Source organism: Mastigoproctus giganteus, chromosome 2 (genome assembly GCF_048544385.1).
Source record: "Mastigoproctus giganteus isolate SK-2022 chromosome 2, ASM4854438v1, whole genome shotgun sequence".
In the NCBI taxonomy this organism is placed as follows: domain Eukaryota; kingdom Metazoa; phylum Arthropoda; class Arachnida; order Uropygi; family Thelyphonidae; genus Mastigoproctus; species Mastigoproctus giganteus.
In genome coordinates, this window is record NC_143576.1 from 214,619,660 (window position 1) to 214,640,142 (window position 20,483).

Genomic DNA, 20,483 nt, shown 5'->3' on the forward strand with positions numbered 1-20,483 from the left:
AACTTGCAGGAGGTGTAGGGGCACAAAGACGAATCGGAATCACATAGCATTGCAGGGTCTGAAATGTCTTCGTCATACGGTAGAGGACGCTGAACGGGAGGTCGCGTGAACAGTGATCCCGCTGAAAGTCAGCATTTGCGAACAGGTTCCCGAGGCAGTAGGATGGACGAGTATTCAAACGTTGAACTGGCCGACATGCACCTCATGTATGGAGATGCGGACTGTAATGGGCACGCCGCTCTGCGCTTGTACCAGGAATGTTTCCCGCACAGGTGTGCTCCTCATCATATGATTTTAATCGTATGATGAGAAGGTTACATGAGACTGATTGTTTCATGAGAGGTACCATGAATCGAGAGCGAACGACGAAGACGCCAGACAATGAGGAGAATGTCCTACATCGTGCAGAAGGCAATCCGAGTAAGAGTACTCGAGCGATAGGCCAACGATTGGGTATTTCCCAATCCACTGTATGGAGGATACTGTCAACAAACCAAATGAGTTCATACCATCTGCAACACGTCCAATTATTGGAGCCTGCGGATTATCCACTCCGGAGGACTTTTGCTACTTGGTTTCTTCAACAGAAACGGTTTGCAAATGCTGACTTCCAGCCGGATCGCTGTTCACGCGACCTCCCGTTCAACGTCCTCTACCGCATGACGAAGGCATTTCGGACCCTGCAATGCTATGTGATTCCGATTCGTCTTTGTGCCCCCTACACCTCCTGCAAGTTTGTCGCACTGGTAGTGAATCACCCTGTATTCAGTTATATTAAGGGAGGCAGCAAAATGTGTCAGTAAACCTCAAACCATAATTTATGATGGCACTCTTGTATTCAGGGAAGGTCCCTATGGACTGGTGATGTGCAAATGTGTCCACAGTTTACAAGGGGGACCAAAGACTGAAATGAGTAACTATAGACCTGTTAGCTTGACTTCTGTTCCAGAGAAAATAAATGGAATCACTGATTAAAGAAGTAATGTATGCCATCTAGACAGGAATGCATTTATACTGCAGCCATCGCAACATGGGTTTGTTAAGGGGTCACCTTGGTATGACCAATCTGATTGGATACTGTGACACACAGTGACAAAGGAACTGGATGCAAAAAGATAAGTTTGACATCATATATATACAGATTTTAGAAAAGCTTTCGATACTGTTGCTCATAAAAGACTATTGTACAAATTGGAGCAGTTGTAGCATTAAGGCCATGTTACTGCGATGGGTAAAGGGATGGTTGAGTGGGAGAAGACAGAGTTATCAATGGGCATATGGTATTAGCAGAGTTCCCTCGGATTTAGTGCTGGACCTGTTGTTGTTTAAGTATTTATTAATGATATGGAGGAATGCGTAGCAGGCCTAAAATCTAAGTTTGGAGATGAATCTAAGATTGGTAGGGTTGTTAATGACAAATCAGGGTATGCTGCTACAACAAGGTCTGAATAAATTAGGCAAATGTGCTAAGAAGTGGTAATTGAAGTTTAACATTGAAAAATGAAAGGTACTTTATATGGGTAGCCGAAATCTAAGATTAATGTACAAATTTTTGGTACCACACTTAGGGTAATGGAGAATGGAAAAGATCTGGGGTTAATTATGCAGTCAGATATGAAGTTCTCTGAGCAGTGCAGACAGCCTATGGGGTTTTGTCAGTGATATACAGAAATTTTTTCACTAGTGATAAGGAGGAGGTGATTATCCTGTTGTATAAGGCAATGATTAGGTCACATCTTGAGTACTGCATGCGTGTGTGTGGAAGCCTCCTTTGCTGAAGGATGTGGATTTGTTGAAGGAGGTGCAGAGAAGAGTATCAAAATTAGTGTGAGAAACAAAAGGGTGCTATTACCAGGAAAAGCTTCAAATTGCAGCATCTGGAGACTAAACACCTGCAAGGAGATCTGGTTGAGGTTTTAAAGACTGTTCTGAATGGATTGAATAAACTTAATGCTGATGGAATTCTTCTCTTTCTCAGACTATACATATGGGGGGGCCCATAAATTCAAATTGAAAAAGGGTGGCTACAGGATAGTAGCCACCCTTTTTCAATACAGGCTACAGGATAGTGCAGAAATTTGTTTAGAGCTAGTGAATAGTTGATTGTTGGAACAAATTTCCATCATCTAGTATTGTAGAATAGGCAGTTTGAATAAATTCAAGACAGAATTAGACAGACTGTTAGAGGGGTGGATAGGTGATATGGGAAGGGGAGTTTGTTTGTTTTTTTGCTGATACTGTATAAGCTTGCTTTCTTGCATCATTTGCCACTATTAATTTTGCAACATTTGTGGCACTAGTAGCAGGCACTAGAGGCACTAGTAGCATCAACAGAATGGCAGATTTCATTGTGCTGTGCATATTTTGGTTTGAGGAAACAAAGTCAGAAACAACAACAGTTCAGAGCTGATTTCGTACTACTTTTTTTTTTTTAATTATTCTCTAAGCTGAAATTTCTTATCAGTAGCTCAGAAATTTTGTGAATACAGGATGTTGTATGATGTGGATTTGTTGCAAAGAAAGGCAGACTGAGTGTGAGTGATGAAACAGCAGAGGAAGTGAGTTGTGTATTCCTGAGAAAATTGACCTGGGCCATGCATGAATTGCATCTTCCACACCCAACCATTTGGAAAGAGCTGTGAAAATATTTTCAGCTTGAAGCCTTTCCACTATCAAATGGTTCAAATAATCAAAATGAAGTGAAGTGTAACAATTTCTGTGTGAAAATGCAGGCAAGGCATGATGATCATGAATCTGCATTTCATGATAGTGGCTATGTCAATGTGCGCAATGTTTGTGTTTGAGGAACAGAAAAACTAGGTGTTTGCTTACATGAACTCGTTTGTGGCAGTCCAAAAGTCATACTCTCTGGTTTCAGTTCAGAGAAAATTTATGGATCTTTCTTCTTTTGTGAAAAAATTATCACCAGGGTTGTTTATATCAATATGCTTGAGAATTTTTTGATACCACAAATCAATGCTGATGATGCCACTAGATGATTTTCCTCCCAACAAGATGGTGCTCCGCTGCATGTCTCAGTCAGCATCTCCAAGGAAGTTAGATTGGTCTTTTGGGTCCCATTTGTTGGCCTTTGTGATCCCTAGACTTGATGCCACTGGATTCCTATCTTTGGGCTTAAGATAACATCTATTAACCACCATTACCAAAGAATGTGTTTAACCGAAGGCCAGGATTGCTGCTGCTGTAGCAAAAGTAACCCTGAAACACTATGTAAAGTGTGGGAGGAGTTTGAATTTTGGTGGTATGCTTGCTGAATAACTGACAGTGCACATATATCAAAACATTTAAGCATTCCTCTTTAATGTATTTTTCTTTCTCAGTTTCTAATATTGTGCTGCAATAATGCTGCACACTCACACACACTTGTTTTTAGTTGACTTTTATTACAGTTAAGTTTTGATTGTTTCTTTTTAATTTTGATGTGAGATAGCTAGTGGCTCAGCAGGTTTGTAAATAATTGAAACCATGAATAGTAAGGGATAGTAAGAGCTTAATAAGAATTAATTCTTATTATGTATGTTCTCTGACATTATGTGAATCTTTTTTATCATACTTAATGATTTACACTATTTTTTTACATTTCAGATGTAAGGATACTTTTGAATAATGACACACTACTAAAGGATGGTGCATCCAGGTAAGAACATTCTAATTTTAAAATGGAACTTCATAGCTTTTAGTCCTTCCTGGCTTAATTTAAAATTATTTAAGGGACAGGTGGAATAAAACATGGGTATGTCTGCCGGGGGGGGGGGCCCTAAAATTGATGACATTATAGAGCAGCTATCATCTTTTCAGGGCACAAAAAGTGATATTGTTGTACATGTTGGTACTAATGATATTAAGCATGTATGATCTGAGGATTTACTTAACAAGTATGTCAGTGTTGAGAAAAAGTTGCTAGTTAGGATTTAATTTGAAAGTACCTGCAATTCTGCTCAGATGCTATAGGAAGGAGTACATGATGAGAGCCTTGTCAGTCATTTTGGCTGAGAGGCTGCACAAGTCTCATGAGGTAGAATTTTTCTCAGCATGGTCTATGTTTCTTAACAGGAGGGACTGTTTTTACAGGAATGGAATACACTTAAAATAGGTGTGCAGGAATATATGCCGACACTATCGAGGCGGTGGCAGATGGGAAAACTGCTAGCTTGGGAAATACACAGACTGATAGATTAACAACAGCTCAAGGCAAATGTTAAAGTGATTCTAACACTGCTTTTACTGGAACATGCGGCAGCCTAGAAAACGAGTGCGATATTAGCATTAGTATAGACATATGATGCAAGGAAGCTAGTTTATGTAGCATCAGCCAAAAAAAAAAAACAAAAAAAAAAAACACCCATTTCATACATCTATTCCCTCTAAACATTTCTCCAGTTCCTCCTTGAATTTATTTAAACTGTCAACTTCCACAACAACAGATGGAAGTTTGTTCCAGGAACCAACAACCCACTGGCTAAAGGCAAATTTCTACACATCTGTTCTATAACTCTTGCCTCAATTTAAATTTATGCCTCCTCAGGTTCATAATTTGAGCATGAGGAAGAATCTCATCAGAATTGAGACTGCTCAACCCATTCAAGGCCTTATATCCCTTAATGAGATCACCTCACAGATGCCTAGTCTCCAGATGCTGCAATTTGCATTACTTAAGCCTTTCTTGGTAAGACAACTTGCCAAGAAATACTGTTTCCCTTCTCTGTACTTGCTTAAGAATGCTAAAATGAGGCCTCCAGACCTGTATGCAGTACTCAAGGAGTGGCCTGACCATTGCCTTATACAAAGGGATAATCGCCTCTTTTTCCCTACTAGTAAAATTCATTCCTGTGTATCATTGACAATATCGCATGATCTGCTCTGGAAGCCTGTCTGCACTGCTCAGAAAACTTCATATCTGATTGCACAATTACCCCCAGGTCTTTTTCATTCTCCACCTCTCTGAATGTAGTACCACACAGTTGGTACATTTCTCTTGGATTACTGCTACCCATATGCAGTACTTTGCATTTGTTAATGTTAAACTTTAGTTGCCACTTCTTGGCCCATCTGCCCAACTTTTCTAAATCCTGTTGCAGTAACACACTTTCATTACTGTCATTAACAACCCTGCTAACCTTTGTATCATCTGTAAACCTGGACATTAAGCCTGATATACCTCATTGATATCATTAATAAATACACAAAACAACAATGGACCCAGCACCAAACCCTGGGAGACCCCACTAATAACATTAGTCCACATAAGAGCAGTATCCATTTATTACCACTCTCTGCCCTCTCCTACTTAATCATCCCTTTATCCATTGCAGCAACTTGCCCTTAATGCCATACTGCTCCAATTTGTGCAGCAATCTTCCATGTGCAACAGTATCAAAAGCTTTCCTGAAATCCAAGTATATGATATCAGTATTACTGGATCTGCCGGGTGTCTTTGTGCAAAAAGACATACATGGACTGTGTTAGAGTTATTATGAGCAATAACAGGGAAATATACATTACATGCTTGTACACTAATGTTAGGAGTATATTATAGTAAATAAATATGATGAATTTGAAGTACTTGGTAAGTCAACAAAAGTGGACTTAGGGGATATTGGGAACACGGAACCATTCAGACATGAGTGATGTGGAATTTTGATATAGTGAGTACAATGTGTGCAGGAAAGACAAGCAGGAGGAGGAGGATGGGTGGATTAATTCTCTTAAAGGGTGACCAGTTAGCATAGACAGTTTTTAATTCATTTTAGTTTGACTTTAAGGTTAGGCCTAAATGGATGTCAGATGAACCACCCGCTGGCTAAAAGCAAACTTCCACACATCTATCCTACAACTGCCTTTCCTCAATTAGAATTTATGCCCTCTCAGGCAATTATTCTGAACAAGAGGAAGAATTCCATGAGCATTGAGCATGCTCAAACCATTCAATGCTTTATACACCTCAATCAGATCACCTTGCAGGTGCCTAATCTCCAGCAAAAATGCATGGGGGGGATTAGGCAAGCTAAGGCAGTTTATGAGAAGTCCTTTGCTGAGAATGCAAAGAAAAGCAGCAAAGAATTCTTTGCTTGTCACCATTAGAAGGAAGGGATGAAAAACACTGACTCACTAGATATGAACTATATATCCATTGAATTGAGCATTTGCATTACTAGAGGCATACAATGAAAGAAAGAAAGCAAGCTTATACAGCATCAGCAAAAAAAAAAAAAAAAAAAAAACCCTTTCCAGTTCACCCATCGATTCGATCCAAATGTTTGTCTAGTTCTTGAATTTATGTAAGCTGTTAACTTCTACAATGACAAATGGAAGTTTATTCCAGCAATCAATCACCTGCTTGCTAAAGACAAATTTCTCCACATCAATTCTACAACTGTCTTTCCTCAATTTGAATCTATGTCCCTTCAATTGATTAATCTGGGCCAGAGGAAGAATCCCATCAGCATTGAGCTTGCTCAAATGCTGATGGGATTCTTCCACCTCAATCAGATCATCTCATAGGGTGGGCACCTCTGTAGCCAGGTGGGAAGGAGCAGCAGTGCGTAGCACACGCTTCTTGATTAGACCGGGATTCAAGCCTGTCACCACCAAATATGGAGGATGCGGAAAAGTCAGGGAATGACCACCGCATATCCCGGAGCGATAGGGCCTTAGTTGCTAATGCTCCTAAAAACCAAATAACATAACATAACCTCATAGGTGCCTAGTCTCCAGACACTGATTTTCAGACCTTAAGCCTTTCTCCATAAGAGCAACCCTTTGTTCCATTCACTAATCTTGTTGCCCTTCTCTGTACTTGTTCCAGCAGCTCTACATCCTTCCTAAAATTATAATATTGTCACAGTATTATTCATTACGCTGAAAGCTCTCCAGCTTTAGCACTGCTAATCGCGATGGTTTCAAAGATATTTTCTGGCTTTCTTAATTGAAAAGGGAATTTCACTCAATTTTAAATATAAACTGTTATTGACAAAATTTTTAAATCATTAATTTTTATTTCATATTTTATCAGAAAACTTAAATTTCTTATTTGTTTTTCACCATCTTGCCAGAGAGACGAAAGTTCTTTCATATTCCACGATTCCAGGTAGCATATGTTTAAAATTTCTTTCAATTCCTCTTTGTCAATAGTATCATTATTTTCTTTATTTATTTAAAAATTACTCCGTTTCATTAATAACTTATCCTTAATAACTTGTCACGAGGTAATTTTTTAAATGTATAGTAGTAGTGGCATGTGATGCAAGAAAGCAAGTGTATGAGCTTATGCAGCATCAGCCAAAAAAAAAAAAAAAAATCGCACCATTCCCTCCAAATGTCTGTCCAGTTCCTCCTTAAATTTATTCAACCTATAAACTTCCACGTCAGATGAAAGTTTGTTACAGCAATTAACCACCCGCTGGCTAAAAACAAATTTCCGCACATCTATTCTACCTCTGTCTTTTCTTAATTTGAATTTTTAGGTTTGTAATCTGCACAAGTGGAAGGATCCCATCAGAATTCATCGTGCTCAACCCATTCAATGCCTTATACACCTCAATCAGATCACCATGCAGGTGCCTAGTCTCCAGCCACTGCAATTTGCAGAACTTAAATCTCTCTTGGTAAGAGGATCCCTTCATTCCCCTCACCAATCTTGTTGCCCTTCTCTGTACACGCTCAAGCAAATCGACATCCTTCCTAAAATGAGGCCTCCAGACCTGTACACAGTACTCAAGGCATGGCCTAACCATTGCCTTATACAGAGGGACAATCACCTCCTTTTCCCTGCTAGAAAAATTCCTATATATCATTGACTAAACCCCATGACCTGCCCTGGCAGCCTGTCTGCATTGCTCAGAAAACTTCATATCTGACTGCACAATTACTCCCAGGTCTTTTTCATTTTCTACCACCTTAAGTGTAGTACCACACACTTGGTACTTTTCTCTCGGGTTACTTCTACCCATATGCAGTACTTTGCATTTGTCAAGGTTAAACTTCAGTTGCCACTTCTTAGCCCATCTGCCCAAATTATCTAGATCCTGTTGCAGTAGCACACTGCCATTACTGTCATTAACAACCCTGCCAACCTTTGTATCATCTGCAAACTTCGACACTAAGCCTGATATACCTTCATCAATATCATTGATAAATATACAAAACAACAGTGGACCCAACACAGAACCCTGTGGGACTCCACTAATAACATTAGTCTACAAAGAGCAGCCCCCATTAATTACCACCCTCTGTCTTCTCGCACTTAACCATCCTTTTATCCAATGTAGCAACTTACCCTTAATACCATTCTTCTCCAATTTGTACAATAGTCTTCCATTTGCAACAGTGTCAAAAGCTTTCCTGAAATCCAAATATATGATATCAAAATTATTTTTTGCATCCAGTTCCTTTGTAACCACATCATAATAACCAATTAAATTTGTCAGACAAAACTTTCCCTTAACACATCCATGCTGTGTCTGAATTATTGCTGCAGTCTTGTCTAGATGATCCTGCAATGCATCTTTAACCAGTGACTCCATTATTTTACCTGGAACAGAAGTTATAAACTGGTCTGTAATTACTCGTGTCACCCTTCGATCCCCCTTTGTGAATTGGGAATACATTTGCACATCTCCAGTCCGCGGGAACCTTCCCTGAGTCCAAGGATGCTCTCATAATTATGGCTAAGAGTTTGCTTAGTTGTTTTGCCACCTCCTTTAATATAACTGGATAGATCCCATCCACTCCAGGTGCTTTTCTTATGTTTAACTTCAACAATTTCTCCTCCACTTTGCTCAGTTATTACAAAATCATTAAGTACCCTGCTACAATTTGATAACCTTCGGCCATTTTCAAACCTTAATAATTCTTCATGTGTGAATGTAGATGCAAAATACTCATTCAGTTTGTTTGCTATCTGAGCAGGATCATCAACAGTCGCACCATCGATGTCAAGTGGACCAATCAGATTCATCCCCTTCCTTTTAGAGTTTTTATATAAGTAAAGAAATCCTTGCTGTTTTTCTTAGCATCTTTTGCCAAGGATTTCTCGTAATCTGCCTTCGCCTGCCTAACCTCCTTTGTTACCTGATTACAGACTAGCTTATGCCTGCCATAGGTTTCTGAGCCGCTTGATAATTTATATGCATCCCGTGCATTTTTCTTCTCTGTTACGAGTCTCATTAGTTCATTTGATAACCATTTAGGCCTTAACCTTGAACAATATTTCTTAATAGGTATGACGCCTCCGTAGCCAGGTGGGCAGGAGCAGCAGTGCATAGCACACACTTCTTGATTAGACCGGGGTTCGAGGCCGTGACCACCAAATATGGAGGATGCGGAAAGGTCAGGGAATGACCACCGCTTATCCCTGGAGCAATATGGCCTTAGTTGCTAATGCTCCTAAAAACCAAACAACAACAACTCTTAATAGTTATGAAACTTTTAGTAGCATCCACGATTAATTCCTTGAATGCTTCCCACTTAGAATTTACTGTTGGTAACATCCTCAGTTGATCCCACTGTTCAGAATTTAAAAACTGTACAATGTTCTTACTTCCGATTTTGATTTCTTCAAATTCTTTCAACTTCAACATGCTCTCAATTTTAGTTTCATAATTTCCTTCAGAATTTTTCAAATTAGCGATAGCATTGATAGAATAATTAATTTATCTGCTTTTACTATAGTGATGCTATGACTTCGTAAAGCTTCTGAAAGGTAAGCGAGCTCCTACAGGATGTCTATCATTACTGCTAAATCGTTTAGAAATTCCAGATTGAAAAGTTGATTTAATAATCCAGAAAATTTAACTTCTGATTCAAAATGTTTGCACAAGGCGGTATAATTCCTCCAACCCTCAATTGCCGTCCGCTGCAAGCTGCTGATCGTGGCCCGAACACACAACTGATCTTTATAGTTTCCATATCAAGTTCTTTAGCAATAATCCTTAGTTCGTGCTGGTTTTTTGGAGATTGGTGAAATAATGCATACAGTTTTTTTTTTGTTTTTTTTTTTTGCCTGTATGCCATTATATTTTGGAACATTTTCTTCAGAGTGAAAGCCTCGACATGGTTTCCAAATCTGCCATCATTTCATCTTCAGAAAGTGTACTTAATATTTTAGTTGCCTCATCTCTCCCCTTGATGTTGCTACTGTCACTAGTTCTTTGAATACTGTGCAAAATATTGGAATCACTCGGATATTCATTTCACCCTTAATTCGTGCTTTCTAATTACCTAAATTGCCTAAAGGCCAGAGGTGAGAACAGTGCATACAAAGTTCTCTCATGATCCACTCGTTCTTTGGAAATTATTTTAAATGTTTCTGTAGAAACCAAGGGGAACTCAAAAAAATTTGCTATGAAGAAGTTCATTAAACACAGGTCTGACTGTAATTAACTCAAAAATGAAGCAATTTTAAAATACGTAACTGGTCGATTGCGCCATTAAAATTCTGGGGATGGGTCCCCGCTCACCACACCATAGTTCCAGCTTTGGATACTCAATTAAATTCAGGATTTCATTTGTAAAAACAAATGATGATCGTTCAAACAATGGGCTTACAAATTAAAAAAAAAAAAAATAACAGTTGGCTCTCACAAGCCCACTATAGCTTACCACTGGTTATAATAGATAACTAGGGGGCTTTACCCCCTGCTCGCTGCGGTCGCTGTGTTGTTTTACCACAGTAAAACAAGCTTCTATTATGTATTTTAGTATTTGTTACATATTACCACGTAACCCGCATCCCTCTTCTCCCATTGGCTGAATAAATATCACTAGGAGGAAAATTATTTTAAACGAAATAAATATTTTGCATCTACATTTCTTGGATTCAGGGGAGATTCCTCAAGACTGAGGTGTTCAAATGTGTTTAGTATTCACAAAATAGGATTAAAGGATGATTTGAGCAGTTATACCTGTAAGGTTGACTTCTGTTCCAGAAAATAATGGAGTCAGGTTAAAAAGTATTATGGAATCATCTTAACAAGAGTGAAATTATAAAGAAATCATAGCCTGGGTTTGTTTAAGTGGGATCTTGTTTGACCAGACTGATTAGCTACTGTGACACAGTAACAAATGAACTGGATGCAAACAGTAATATTGCTTTCGTATATTTCGATTTCAGTAAAGCTTTTGACATGTTCCACATGAAAGGCTGCTGTAAAAATTGGGGTAATGTGGCATTAGAGGCAAGTCACTGCTCTGGATAAGTAGATGATTGAGAGCCAGAAGATGGAGATTATAAATGGGCAGTACTTTTCTTGGAATATTGTTACTAGTGGAGTCTCTCAGGGTTCAGTGCTGTTACCTCTTGTTGTTTACAGTATTTATTAACAACGTTGATGAAAGCATATCAAGCTTTTGTCTGAGTTTGCAGATGATACAGAGGTTGTTAGGGTGGCTAATGACAAGAATCAAGACATGCTACTGCAGCAAGAGCTAGAAAAATTAGTCAGATGGGCTGAGAAGTGGCAGTTCAGTTTTAACATTGGTAAATGCAGAGTACTGCACACGGGCAGTGCTCAGTAATCCCAAATTAGCATATCAGTTACATACTTCAAGGTGAATGGAGAATGAAAGAGACCTAGGGGTAATTGTACACTGTGATGTGAAGTTCTCTGAGTGGTGCAGACAGTCTACATGAACAGCCCATGGGGTTCTGTCAATGATATATAGGAACTTTGCTAGCAGGGACAAGGAGGTGATTATCTTATTGTATAAGGCAAATGGTTAAGCCACATCTTGAGTACTGCATACATACAGGTTTAGAAGCCTTATTTTAAGAAAAATGTGGATCTTTTGGAACAGATGCAGAGAAGAGTAACCAGCTTGTTGCTTTTCAAGAACACAGTGGTACTCTTACTACAAAGGACATGGGTTCTGCAAATTGCTCATTTGGAAACTAGTTAACTTGTGAGGAGACTAATTGAAGTGTTTAAGGGTTTAAATGGATTGACTAAATGTAATATTGATTAAAGAGTAATAATACAGCGTATCCAGTGACAAAATTTTTAATATTACTACTATGTAATATTGATGGTATTCTAACTTTCTTGGACAACACACACATAAGGAGACATAAATTGAAAAAGAATGGTTGTAGGATAGATGTGCAAAAATTTGCTTTCAGCCAGAGAGCAATTGATTGTTGGAACAAGCTACCACTTGATGTTGTGAAGTGGGTAGTTTGAATAAATTTAAACAAGAATTAGACATTATGAAAGGTGTGTGTGTGTGTGTGTTCTCACTGATGATGTGTAAGCTTGCTTCCTTGCATCATTTTCCACCACTACTAATAATAATAGTTTCATTCTAAAATTGATGCTTTTTTTTTTTTTGGAAAATTCTTTGTATTAAAAATATGCAAACTATTCTTTTACAGAGCATTTGCACAGTATAACAAAGATCAGTTAACACAAGTTAGACTAGAAGGTTCCAATTATCCAGTAAGTTATTATACTTAATTATTACTGTTATAATGAGGCATTATTTTAAAAATTTGTTTATTTGGTTGACTAAAAGTTCAGTGGCTGTATCATGATTCAGTTTTCTGATTTCGAAAGGCACGTAGTTTTCTCATAAAATGAGGGTTTTTTTTTTTTCTCTCCTCCTCCTGGATGTGTGTTAGTTTTAAATGTGCTAATCATAAAGCTGTTGACATTTCAAATTGCACACAATGATCAAAACATTCTACTTATACACAAAGCCACTGATGAGAATTATTGTAGAATTTGCCTGATGTAGATAGGAATTTCTTTCCAACGTTTGTGAAATTATAATTAGTATATATAACTTTTTATAAATAATGTTTTATTTTACTATGAATTTTAATTTATAGGCTGCTTTATATTATAGCCTAGTGGTACTTTAAATGTAGTACAGTCAGTCCTCGTATAGCACGATAGTTGTGTTCCTATAAACCCTTGTGCAATGCAAAATCGTGCAATAATAAACAACAGGCCCTATGGGAAAAATAGGGTTATGTGCCGACCACCCAAGACTGAACACACATTTGTAACCAAAACATTACCAAACACAATAAATAATCGTAATAAAATACGTAAGTATTTTATTATGATTATTACGTAATAAAATATTGCTAATGCTTTTGCTTCTATCGTAGGCAGACTTGTTTTTTGTTTGATTTTCTATCAAAACAGATGACAGCTGTTCCATCTCTTCCAATTCTTTGTGTCTTAATGTAATGGATTTTAATTACACTTTGAGTTGTTCCTGCTATGAAAGTTGTTTTTATTTTCTCTGCATTCTTTGTAATTCTCAGCATTGCCTCATTTAGGCCTGTAGCACGTGCAATATCACATGGTCTTTCATTTCGCTCAAAGCGTTTCACAATTTCATATTTTTTCTCTATCGACAGAGGCGGACTGGCCATAAGCCTTACCGGGAAAACTCCGGTGGCCATTGTGATTTTGGCCATAAACCATAGCATGAGACCACCATAAATTTTCCCGGGTAAGAAATTTTTATCCAGTTGCCTCTGTTTATCGATATCTTTTCTTTTTCTCTCTGAATCTGCAGTGTTTTCACCAGGACGCTTCCTTTTAATTAAGTATTTTACTCATTTTTAGGGAATAAAGCACAATTACAAAACGAGGAGGCACGCTTGATACACATAAACAAAGCTGCCCGCATGTAGCAACTGAATAAACAACACCATAAATGCAGAGATACACTATTAACACCTCACATTTTACTAAAGCACATTTCTAGGGGTTACTACCATAAAACAATAAAAACAATTTCCAGTTGCGTTTCTGCTAGTGGAATCTGTTATAAACTGATAGTAAACTCGATCTAATTGCATTTGCGATTATACCGATAGCTGGAATTGTGTTGGTTTTTACGTTATTATGGTGAAATGTGTTTCTCCTTCACTGATATAAAAAACAAATACATTTTCAGAATCTTCTCTTCATTCCTATCGTGTTGCGTTTGACTGCCATTTCTTGTAAACATAAAGGCGAATCGTGCATAAGCAAATTCGGTTCGTGTTATATAAGATATCATTCCCCTATTTATAAATCGTGTATGATCGAATTCGTGTAGTGTAAACACGTGTTATACGAGGACTGACTGTAGTTAAAAACTTATAAGCATTTAGTGGGAATTGAATAGTTTCTAATAGTTTTTTTGTTAGTGTCATAGTTCTATTTTTAAAATTGTAGTGTAGGATATTTTAAAATGTAGTTCATTGTGTTATGAATAATGTTTTATTGAGTTCTTATCATGTTGTAGTATGTTGTAATATCTTGCAATTTAAATTAAATTTTTTATTCTCAGCTGTGGGTTATGGAAAGCATGACTCCAAAGGGAATTGCTGTTGTTGACCCTTTTGTGGGTTGGGATGATCCCAATGGTGATCCCAAACACAAAAGATAATACAACCTGTAGTACTCTCCTTTGTTCATAGAAAGACAGAAGATACTTGTTGTGTTGGCTATTTCTATTTATTGTAATTTTCAGGAAATATATGTGAAGGAAGGATATTCCAAAGAGGAGGAAAAGTCAGTTTGGGGTGATTCCATGTCAAGTGGCCTAATCTTGAAGAGGGTCCCTGCTCGACCATCTTCAGTTTTGTTGAAACTTGGTGTAGATGTTTAAACAGGTTTCCAAAGAAGCTGTGCAAAAATTCAGTTCAAAATATAGTATGCTTGAGGCACCAACACTTTTTTGTGGAGGTCACTTGTGTTACACAGAGCAAATCACAAAAAATTTTCAAAGTTTTAAGTGTTACTGTTGCACAACATTGAGAGGTAGTGTTCTGAAACTTGGTATACCTAGTTAACTTTTGGAAGAGACTCTAAATCTTTTGGTGTCTAGGCTCAAAAACCTTCATATTTTTTACAACGCAGTCTAAAACTGGCACCAAAAATTTGTTGCGACAGATTTAAGCAAGACTTTTGAAAGTCATAACTTTGAAATAAAAAACCTTTGGTGCCTTCCTTTTCGGGCATTCCATTTAACATCTGCATGAATTCAGCCTAACTAAATATGAGCTCTTATACTTGTTTGCTGGCTGAGATATTTTTCTTCAAAGATAGGTCAAATTTTGAGTCTATCTTTAGGGGCAAATATCTTATTGTGGGACACCTTCAATTCTCTCGTTTTTGACACCATTGGAAAGAGCAGGTTTTAATCAACAAGAATCGTGGTTTTTTAGTTTTGTGTCTTGCTACTTAAGGCCTAAAAAATGCCCTTAAACATTTTATATTTTCCACATAATATTTGCATACTTATTTGATGGTGAAGTTTCACATCTCAATAAGGACTGAACTATTGTATTTACAAGAGTGAAATTTTCAGCAGTTACTCTGCCCTTTGGTTTAAGGATAAAGGATATATTGCCAATGCACAAAAAGATCTGTATTTTTTACAATGGGGGTGCAAATGGCAAGAAAAGAAATTGCATGGGTTTCTTTAGTGCAAGTTCCCAAGCCTGAAAAGTGGTCTTTATTCAGGATTCCAAGCATAAAGTTGATGTTCTATTGGTTTCTAAGCTTGAAAGAAGTTATAACTGCAACAAAATTTATTTAAAATGCGATACAATTTGAAATAAGCAAATGAGTGTGAAGATATTGAATCATTGCTTCGTAATGGACCATGAATTTTTCATTGATGGTTGATATCCCAGGGGCTCACATCTAGTTTGCCAAGCTCACATGGGCTTGGCAAACCCAGGGTCCTGAGCTGGATATTATCATTTTTCGCTTTCTTGGTGATTCCCTTCTACTTCTCTCTCTCTCTCTCTCTCTCTCTCTCTCTCTCTCTCTCTCATCTCTCTCTCTCATCTCTCTCTCTCTCTCTCTCTCTCTCTCTCTCTCTCTCTCTCTCTCTCTCTCTCTCTCTCTCTCTCTCTCTCTCTCTCTCTCTCTCTCTCTCTCTCTCTCTCTCTCTCTCTCTCTCTCTCTCGGTAATGTGGGAATTTTTTTTTTTTTTTGGCTGGTGCAGCATAAGCCTCAGGCTTCCTTGCACCATATGGCTAATAATAATATTACTACTTCAGGCAAGCTATATTTTCGTCCCATTGTTATTTGGAGCTGGAAGATTGGCAATAATTTGTTGTTCAGGAATCCAGCAGACATCTTGTCTGGCCTGCTAGACATCTTGTCTAGCAGGCCAGTGAAATTAGTGAGATGCTCCATGAGGATGCATGAATACATCATGTTCTTCATGTGAAATTTCACAAATATTTCCAGTCCACCAGTTGTTGTCATAAATACAGGCAATGTATTGGCCAGGTTGTAAATTAACAATTGGCACACATTAAATATTGGTTTCACTAGTCTGATTTACATGAGCTACAAATGATGGTGTGTCATTTGATACTCTGCAAACACAAATTCCTATTGATTCTTGCAACAATAGGAATGAAGTGATGATATTCTCTTGTTCCAGCAATAGCATGACCGTCTATGAATCGTTTCTCTTGAAATGGCCTTACTTTCTCAATTTCCTCTTTAGAAACAAAACAGAATTTTATTCCAGTCACATGCTTGTCACAAAATTTAAACATGTTTCTTAGTGTCAGGATTTGGTTTTCAATTGGGCGTTGGAGACTTGCACATGCTGCCAATTGTTTTATTGTTCCACCAGTTCCATCACATGGTGACTTGCCATGGCTAGTGCCAAAGAAATTCCATTCAGCACTGATATCAAAATCCTTCTGATGATGACACAAGTTAATAAAATTCTTGTATTGAGCTGCAGAACCATCACTGAAGTAGTAAATGTGCCTGATTTCTATCATGAAACTCTGCAAATATTCAATTAAGTTGGTTAGAAAAACATGCACTGCAGTTGTCATGTCGAAGGCAGTCACTGATTATGCAGAAACTTATATTCTGAAGTTCAACATCCTTGTAATAAATGACAAATGGATGCAATGTAGCCTGGCTATTCTCCCAATGGAACCCTTGAACAGCATCTTGCACAACAAATGAATAATTTTCTACAAAATCCATCAAGATGACCAATTCTCCTGTCATTAGGCTTTCCTTTGTTGACTTCAAATGGTAGCTTTGGTGTTTAGCAATGTAGTGATTACAGGAAAGGTTAAATATCTTTGTACTCAACTCTTCAATAAAATCTTCTGTTGTTAATTGCTTTGTGTCCAGTGTATCTCTGTCAGTGTGTATCCATTGCTTGAATTCAATAATATCTTCTTGTTCATTGTTTTCAAAAATATTCCCTAGAAACTTTTTTAATTCATCTATTCCTGAACATTTTTCACACTGATGAAGCATACACTCTTCTGACTCCAAATCACAGACTGTTTTATCAATGAGAACCCTGTAATCACATTCAATAGGACTTGCTGCTAGCATTAACTTGACATTTGATGGATTGTGCATACACAATACAGAATGTATTCCTAGTGCACCAACTGTGACATACCACTTGGGTCAAAGTTCACAAAATTTATAAAATCCAATGTCAGATCTATTTCTATCTCGATAAGTTATAAACATTTCCTTCAAGTTGCTGAGTAGTAGTTGCATTTGCATTTTTATTCCATCTGCATTTCTAATGGAAATGTAATCTTTCTTTCCAGGGCATATCTGACTAAATTCATCATCTTCAAAAAATTCCATCACCTTTTGCTTTACTTGTTCGGAAAGCTTTTTTCCAGTTATGGCCACAACTCCTTCTTCTGCTTTAAGTTTTCTAGCTTTCTTGACCATTCTTTCTGAGACACTAAACTCTTCCATCGTTGTCTTTATGGACCAATTAATTGGAGCCAGTGTTAATATTTGAAGTATTTCTGAATGATTTGATACCATCAACTTTTCTTTCAATTCTTTCAGCAGCTCATTGTAATCTAAGCAATTTCCACACTGATGACTTGCACTTGGCTCCATGATGTCATTTGGATCCAAGCCACCAATAGATGCAATTTTACTGGCAATTACATCTTGTACTTGACTTGCCTTCCTTTTGGCATAGCCTTGTGAATCTCTCTTAGCCATTCACTGAAATTCCAGAGGAGAAATACCAATAGCCATAAAACTTGTGTTTAAGCTTTTAGTCGCATGCATTTTGTCATCATGGTCTGATCCAGATGAAGTTGATGTTCCTGTTGCTGTTTTTCGGCTGTCAGACTCTTGTTGGCATGATGGGCACAGCTTCTGGCCTGGTTTTATGCCTACCTTTGTAGGTAGGTCTTTCAGGTAGTCTGCCATTGACAAATCAGTTGGTTGTAAATTTTTTATACCATATGATTTTTCTTCTGGAAAGGATTGCAACACGAACGGTGCAAAAATTCAAATTTTGTCTAAAGCAAAGCTTCATGATGTAGACAAATAGGGTCTTCTTCACCTAGTTTTAATCCACAACATCAACCTATCAACTGTTGTTATTCAAATTCTTTAAATAATTTTAACCCAGTTTTGCATGTATAGGATAGCACATGACATTTAGAATTATCCGTATGACTGATGGTGCATGAGTCCAGCTTATCTCCAGTAAAATCTTCTGATTCCATGGCTTTCTTGCTGACTAATAAGTGGACGTTTCTGCAAGCAATGAAAACTTAATTAACTTTATTATAGTCAAACAATAAAAAATAGAGGAACAAAATAAACAAACTGTTCATCATGAAGATAAAACACATTAATAACAGCGTGGTTCAAATATCAGCTATTTATACTTTTTTTTTGTATGATTCTAGAATATTCCAGAATATTCTAGAATGTTCCTGAGTTTTCTGGAATTCAAAAATATTCTAGAGAATGTTCTGGAATTCTAGAATATTGTGGAATTATAGAATATTCCATAACTATAGAATATTCTATAATTCTTGGGTATTCTTCTAGAATATTCCAGAATTCTAGAATATACTCTGGTTCTAGATTATTCTAAACATTAGGCAGGCTTCATTAGGTAATTGAAGAAGACTGTACCCATTGAAAAGAAACTGTTTTTAAAATAATTATGGAGGACTACGAGCCCAAAGACATATTCAACATTGAAATCTATTTTTCAGGTCTATTTTTTAAATGTTTGCTGAACAAGACATTACTTTTAAAAGTGATAAACATTTAGTTGGTAAAAATAGTAAGTAGAGAATTAGTCTTGGTTGATGAAAATACGGCTGGTAATGAAAAATTGAAGCTTTTGGTAATAGGCAAAAGTAAACCTCCGATGTTTCAAAGGAGTAAAGTCGTTAAGAGTTGGACTACAACTACAACAAAAAATCTTGGATAACAAGTGAAATTTTTGAACAGTGGATTTTAAATTTCAATAGAAAGCTGACGAAAGAAAACAGAAAAATCGCATTGATTGTCGACAACTGCCCTGCCCACCTTCACTCAGTAATTTCGAAACTTACAAGTGTGAAGCTTGTTTTCTTACCTCTGAATACCTCGTCTAAACTGCAGCCAATAGACCAAGGCATTATCAAGAATTTGAAAATGCACTACCGAAAGCGTATACTGAAAAAATTATACTGAGATTAGAAACCAACCAACCTATAGATTCTGTTATAGTTTTGCAGATGTGCATATCAGAGTTGACAAAAAAGTGTGGAGTCAAGATGTGACAGAAACAACAATTAAGAATTGTTTCACAAAAGCAGGTCTTGCTAAAATGCCAATTAACAGTGATGAAAGGGATGAACTGCTACAAGACATTGAGAAATCTTGGGAAGAACTCCAAGCGAGAGGTTTGATCAGTGGAGAAATTGTTCTTGAAAAATCTTTAGGAGTTGATGACGATGTCATAGTAGCTGAATATCCGAGTGACTCCAACATTTTGGAGAGTATTCAGAGAACTAATGATAATATCGATGATGAGTTGGATTAAAATGAGGGCAATGCATGCATAAGCCATAGGCTTTCTTGCACCGTGCGGCCATTACTAATACTAATATTAAACCTTCCAAACATGAAATGTTAGCAGCATTTGAAACATTTCGTCAAGGCTCTCAGTGTGAAGAAAATGTGCCAGAAAATATATTTGAGTGCTTAAACAAATGCAAAAATGCAAACATCTTTATGAACGATGCACAGTAAAATCCAGAATACAACAAAAAATAACCAAATATTTTACAACGTAATTCTTAGAAATGTACTGATATATTGTGCGCGTCATATAAGTAGTAATTTCTTATTATGTGATATTAATAAATTAATTGTTAAAAATGTTAGAAAATTTATTCATTCCCACTTATTTCTGATTTATTTCCTATATTTTACTGTATTTCTGTATGTTGAATTACAGTATTTTTCATTGTTGAAAAGGTCATTTCTTTATAACGAAATTTCTGTGTAGCAAATTTTTTCAGGCGAATGATTGATTTTGTTATATGGAGGTCTAACTGTATATTCAAAACTGCCAACCCTTCAGATTTACCACAGAAAATCTGTCTTTTTTTTTTTTTATTCATTTTGACTCTTTCTCTATCTCACTATTGTAATATGGTTGTAAGATAAGAGTTTCTCTGTCTTTTCTTACCAAGG

At 37.0% G+C, this 20,483-nt stretch overlaps 1 protein-coding gene across 1 annotated transcript in view; it reads left to right on the plus strand.

The window, feature by feature from the left end:
- Window positions 1-20,483, plus strand: part of LOC150090075 (F-actin-capping protein subunit alpha-like) — an 80,181-nt gene that overhangs the window by 32,858 nt on the left and 26,840 nt on the right. The window contains exons 3-4 of the mRNA XM_090368959.1: window positions 3,607-3,658; window positions 12,389-12,452. Coding sequence (XP_090225085.1) covers window positions 3,607-3,658; window positions 12,389-12,452 — 116 coding nt within the window. The remainder of the gene's footprint in view (window positions 1-3,606; window positions 3,659-12,388; window positions 12,453-20,483) is intronic.